Below are 6,036 nucleotides of genomic sequence, written 5' to 3'. Positions count from 1 at the left end.
AGCTTGAACTGTCCAATCAAAACACATTGGCGCCCTCTGCGGGTCACCGGCATCGCGTTCAGCCGCTGCCAGAGAGGAACAGCTGGCAGCTGCGTGTTAATGCGTGTTCTGGCTGTTCCACTATGAGGACCATTTACCAACAACTGTCAATAGTGCTCAGATTAATTAAACTACTTCTTAAAACGTCAAATGTATCAGATCATGCGATTACCTTAACATGTTTTTCACTATATAGGCCTATTCTGCAAACCAATAGGTTGGACATATTGATTACCTTATAATGTTTATAACATGCTAAATATATAGTAGTCTAGTGGTATTATAATGCAATTAGTGCATTATAATAACATGACTATTACCAGCAAAGCTAATACAATACGGCGATAACAATGCAGCAATTCGCTGCAGGAAAAGTTGTTGCTTGGAACTCCATAACTTCATTTTGGAGGAACAGCGGGGGAGGGGAGGACTTCTCTGTTGAATACCAGGAATCGTCCTTTAAAAAAAACTATTTCTTACTGACAATCTGCCAAGAGGCCCTTACTGGAAAAACAAGGGGGTGGAGCCTCCCGACACATTATGAGCGCTACTCGCAAGCGCTGAGCGATCATTAAAGAGGCAAATGATGTACGAGCAACGTCCAGCCAGTCCAACGTAGAACACAGACAAAGGACACAACTGACACTGTAAAGGACATTGCACATCAGCAAGGATACAATTGTTACAATTTGAACAACACAAGGATATCACGCTCAAGGAAACAAATATACTCAAGGGATTGAAGCAATTGGATAAACTTTAAAAGTTCCAAGTACAGAGAGAAACCGTAAAAGGTAAGAAATAAGACATTATATTGTTTAGAAGTAGCAAAAGCGAAGACAATGTATCATTATTAATCATTAGCGATTTTTTTCATGGGACTTTTGTATGTACAATTATGCAACAGTTGAAGGATTCCGCTCACTAGCCTGCTCGACTTTACTGGAACTGACCGCGGTGACTGAGCCGGAGGGCAGAGATACAAAAAAACTTTCCTGTAAATGAGTAGGACAGAGTACACGGTAGCTTAATTGCAAATCACGTCTATTCTACTGAAATATAATGTTTTCACTTTCACCTTTCACATACAATAGCCATATAGGCGATTTGTCGTAAATAATATGGTTATAAATCATGTAGCAGTGCGTAATTGGAGTGACGATAGCAACATGCGCGGTGTCGAATCATATTACTTCGTGTGGTTCTCAATAGTCCGCTACAGAACAAAAAATAGCCAGGGCCTCATTGGTAAAAACGTTCCACTATGTAACTAGAGAAGTTTAATTAGAATATTTGAAATTATAACCAAAGCATAATCTTTGCCTGAGAGCTAAATGGGTTGACAAGTATTAGATTACATTTACATTTAAGTCATTTAGCAGACGCTCTTATCCAGAGCGATTTACAAGTTGGATTACTCTCAATCCTAAAACAATTACACTATAAATAAACCTTTTATCGACTGTTATGTATTTCTATAATTAAAATGATAGAACTGGATATCTTGAGTTGATAAACTTAACGTCAGTTATTTGGATCATATTGCCAAATGCCCTGAGGTCCACTCTGAGCCCAAATCACTCCACTCTGAGCTGATACTTTGGACACTGATGATTTTCTCTGCTTTTTCTCCAGGACAATCCTCTCCAGACACAACAACAACAAAACTAAAGGCCTTGACCTCTGTAGGGAGATTTGTGACCTCTACACTCCGACCTCCTCCTTCTAGTCTTCTGTTGTCTGTGTGGTGCCCAGTGCTCACCAGGCAGGTCGCAAAGAAGCGGTGCGCAGCGCCATGGTAGCCCACAGCCAGTTTGACTCCGTCATGAGCAGCAGCCCCTTCGACACCACCATGCGGCTGCCTCACCGTTACAAGACCTTCAGCTCCAAGGTGCAGTACCAGCTCGTCGTCACCACCCTGCACAAGCTCCAGGAGAGCGGCTTCTATTGGGGCTCTATCAATGGCAAGGAGGCCAACGCCATGCTGGCCGCCGAGTCCGTCGGCACCTTCCTGATCCGCGACAGCTCCGACAACCGACACTTCTTCACGCTCAGCGTCAAGACGGCGTCTGGCACCAAGAACCTGCGCATCCAGTGTGACTCCGGATCCTTCTTACTCCAGACGGACCCCAAGAGCATGCAGGCTGTGCCCCGTTTCGACTGCGTGCTCAAGCTGATCCACCACTACATGCCACCCACCAAAGGGGCTTCGTTGGTGGAGAAAAACACAAGGGGAGGGAACGCCTCCTACTATATCTACTCTGGAGGGGAGAAGATCCCTCTGGAGCTCCTCAAACCTTTCTCCTCCACTATGTCCAGCCTGCAGCACCTGTGTAGGAAAACAGTCAACGGACACCTGGACATATCCAGCAAACGGGACCAGCTTCCCCACCCGCTCAAAGAGTTCCTGCAGGAGTACGACGCGCCCATCTAGGCCCCTCTCTGGACATGTAGTGCCTCGATGGCATCAGACTTGATAAAGGTGTTATGAAGGGGACTTGGGCCGGTGTGAGAGACAGTGTGGCAGTACCCCACAGAACTGGGGGGGGAAATATGACTGTCTGTATCTGTGTCTTAGAGGGATGGTTCACCCACATCAGGGTGACAAGGCAGAGGGGAAGGCAGCAGCATGAGTCAGTCTGAGAAAATAGAAGAAGATGCTTGGTATTGTGGTTCTCAGAAGGGCTGTACTGTACCGATCTCCCAAGCCCAGGAGTGATATAACGTTACCATGAGGAGTAGAGCTATACTGGTCCAACGTCAGCCAGTCACTCTCAACAGGCTGCCAACCAAAAGACTAGAGGTGGGCGTCGTCATCAGACTTTCCAGTCTCTCATTCATGCAGAGAGAGAGAGAAGGAGGACTGGTTCATTGAGAGGCTGAACGGACAGTCGGCGTGCTGCTAATGTGTGTCAGTCAGGCCTTCGATTGGACCAGAAAATAACTATTTGCCAACCTCAACTCTAACCTCACTGCATGACTAATAACTTCCTCCACTCTCTCTCTTCAGTCGATGAAGGCTCTGAGCCAGCATCTTGTCTGCCTTCACACCTCTGACGAAGCACACATTCCCACTGCTGCTAACCATGGGGTCTGGCTGTGGCACGGCACCGGCCTGAGAGACACACAAACACACCAGCCTCTCCTATCCATTCAACCATTGCAGCAGGATTGGCTGTAATGACTGTCCTTAGCTGGCTGTTGGATATTAGTCATGGACATCAGCCCTGAGCCTGGAAGTATTAAACGCGTTGGTCGGAGCACCAAGCTAGTTGGCCTCCTCTGGGAAAACTGGGATCTCTGTCTCAGCCTTGCCAGGAAACTGCCTAGCAACCGGAATTCTAACCCATGTTCCAAAGGAGACATTTAACGTCACCACCTCCAACATTACACTTTGAGTCAATTTTTGTGTATTTTGTCAGAAGAAAAAGCCAGAACTGCAAACCAATTATGACCCAATGTTACAGAAGTGTGAGGCCACAAATGGCCGAATGGAGAAAATGATATTTGAGACTTAAGGTGTTGATGATGTGTGTAATGATTGGTTGATTGGCAGGGCTTTTGATTTGAACATGCCAAACCTGCCCTGAACTCACCAACAAAACGGTTTCTTGACCGAACAACGAATTCTTGCATGACAAAAAAACGAATGAGGGGTTGCTTTTATACTTGAGATAATAACATCACTATATACAGAGGAAATAGAGTCTGGGTAAGCCCTCAGTGGATAGGAAATATACCCTGATGAATGTGGTGGTATTTGTGCCACAGACAGGATACCAGATATCACTTGCTATTGAATGTATTAAAATCTGAGAATCTCTCTTCCTCTCGAAGAGAGCATCTAAGGTTCATCCTGTTCAATTTATTTTTCTTAAAACGTTTACATGACTGACAGAAAAATGCAAACAGGTTTTCTCCTATCTTTTATAAAGATATTCATTATTGTCTAGCCAGGTGACTGGCTGCAGTATAAGCATGAACGAGTTTGAAGAAAAAGAGATCGCAGAAGCAAGCAGAACTAAAAACTTTGCACATATTTATATTCATATGACATTTCAATAATTTATAATAAAGAGCACTATTTTTTTAATGAATGACATCCTTGTTGTGTGACCTTATTTTTTGGGGGGGGGGGGTTACATCATACATGACTATACGTTTTGGGTATTTTACACTAGATTCTCATCACTACACATGTCTAAAACATCCCACCTTTAGTTAACCACACAAGAAGTCAGAACACATAACATCAAAACAGCTGGGTAGAAATAATGCTGCATTTGTATTCATTTCATTGTCGTTTACTACGTTCATTTGACAGGAACCATGCACATGAATTACCATTGAATGACTTAGCCAGCCAGCTAATTGTCACCGGTAGCCTAGTAAATTCAACACCTCAAACATCAGCACATAGAGTATCAGACAATTCAAATTAAGATTTTGATCTTTTCATTATTATTTCTCTAACAACTAGACTTTTAGGGGCCAATTTCCCAGACACAGAAGCCTAATCCTGGACTCAAACGTGCTTTTTAGTCCTGGACTAGGCTTAACCTGTGTCCGAGAAACCAGCTCCTAAAGGGACTGTTATCTAAACAGATCAGGAAACATTTCTCTCAGTATCTAATCTGTTGTCTAAGCCCCTCCCTTTACCATGCAAAGTGTGTGGTGGATCCAGAGAATTACACTAGAAGTGATAGAGTGATGTCCCCGCCCCAAGCCTCTGTTCCAGTGAAAGAGGATTAACCTCCCTTAATAAACACTGTATAGCAATAATTCAGTGGAGGCTGCTCAGGGGAGAACGGTTAACAATAATGGATTTTTTTTTTTTTTTAACTAGGCAAGTCAGTTAAGAACAAATTCTTATTTACAATGACGGCCTACACCGGCCAAACCCGGACAATGCTGGGCCAATTGTGTGCCGCCCTATCAAGGCCGATTGTGGAACAGCCTGGATTCAAAGCAGGGTATTTGTAGTGACACGTCTAGCACTGAGATGCAGTGCCGTAGACCGCTGGAGTATCATGGTATCAAACACGTATATATATATATATATTTAAACATGCTTTGATACCATTCCATTCCAGACATTATTTTGAGCCGTCCTCCCCTCAGTAGCCTCCACTGAGAGACATTACATTGTCATGTATGTTTGGCACGAGAACAACTATACTATAGGAGCTGGCGAGACAGCACAAATCAATCTGTGACCAGGTTACTAAAGCACAGGCCCTAGACACATTATTACCCCTGCATCCACCACACAACCCAAAGGAGTAGGGTGAAGTTGCCCCTAGATGCTGATCTTGGGTCAGTTCAGCATTTTCTCCACTAATGGTTAGGGTTGATTGGGGGCAGGGGGAAGCTCATCCTAGATCTGTATCTAAGGGGAAACTTCACCCTGGAGCCTACCAAAAGGGGCCTAAACAGAGACAGCGCTAATTCTTGTTTACCGTTACCCTGCTACAGCCACACCCGTAATCAAGCTTGATGCTGCATGCCCTCCAAACAATGTGTTGTCAGTCTCTGGGACGATGTGTTGTCAGTCTGTGGGACTATGTATTGTCAGTCTCTAGGACAATGTATTGTCAGTCAGTCTGTGGGACTATGTGTTGTCACTCTCTAGGACTATGTGTTGTCAGTCTCTAGGACTATGTGTTGTCAGTCTGTGGGACTATGTATTGTCAGTCTCTGGGACTATGTATTGTCAGTCTCTGGGACTATGTATTGTCAGTCTCTGGGACTATGTATTGTCAGTCTCTAGGACTATGTGTTGTCAGTCTGTGGGACTATGTATTGTCAGTCTCTGGGACTATGTATTGTCAGTCTCTAGGACTATGTATTGTCAGTCTCTGGGACTATGTATTGTCAGTCTCTGGGACTATGTATTGTCAGTCTCTGGGACTATGTATTGTCAGTCTCTAGGACTATGTGTTGTCAGTCTGTGGGACTATGTATTGTCAGTCTCTGGGACTATGTATTGTCAGTCTC

The 6,036-nt window shown here is 44.3% G+C and overlaps 1 protein-coding gene across 1 annotated transcript; it reads left to right on the top strand.

Annotated features, from left to right (window-relative positions):
* The first annotated feature begins 603 nt into the window (after positions 1–603).
* On the top strand, positions 604–4,139 carry LOC139571320 (suppressor of cytokine signaling 3-like). The gene is made up of 2 exons (XM_071394085.1): positions 604–833; positions 1,675–4,139. Exon 2 carries the CDS (start codon positions 1,835–1,837, stop codon positions 2,471–2,473), a length of 639 nt encoding a protein of 212 aa, XP_071250186.1. The 5' UTR covers positions 604–833; positions 1,675–1,834; the 3' UTR covers positions 2,474–4,139.
* The last annotated feature ends 1,897 nt before the right edge of the window (positions 4,140–6,036 follow it).

This window comes from Salvelinus alpinus, chromosome 1 (assembly GCF_045679555.1).
Source record: "Salvelinus alpinus chromosome 1, SLU_Salpinus.1, whole genome shotgun sequence".
In the NCBI taxonomy this organism is placed as follows: Eukaryota; Metazoa; Chordata; class Actinopteri; order Salmoniformes; family Salmonidae; genus Salvelinus; species Salvelinus alpinus.
Note: the sequence above shows the minus strand (reverse complement) of the source record. Positions and strands in the feature narration are given on the sequence as shown.

Coding starts and splice junctions, on each gene's coding strand:
- LOC139571320 (XM_071394085.1), top strand. CDS start 1,835: ATGGTAGCCCACAGCCAGTTTGACTCCGTCATGAGCAGCAGCCCCTTC.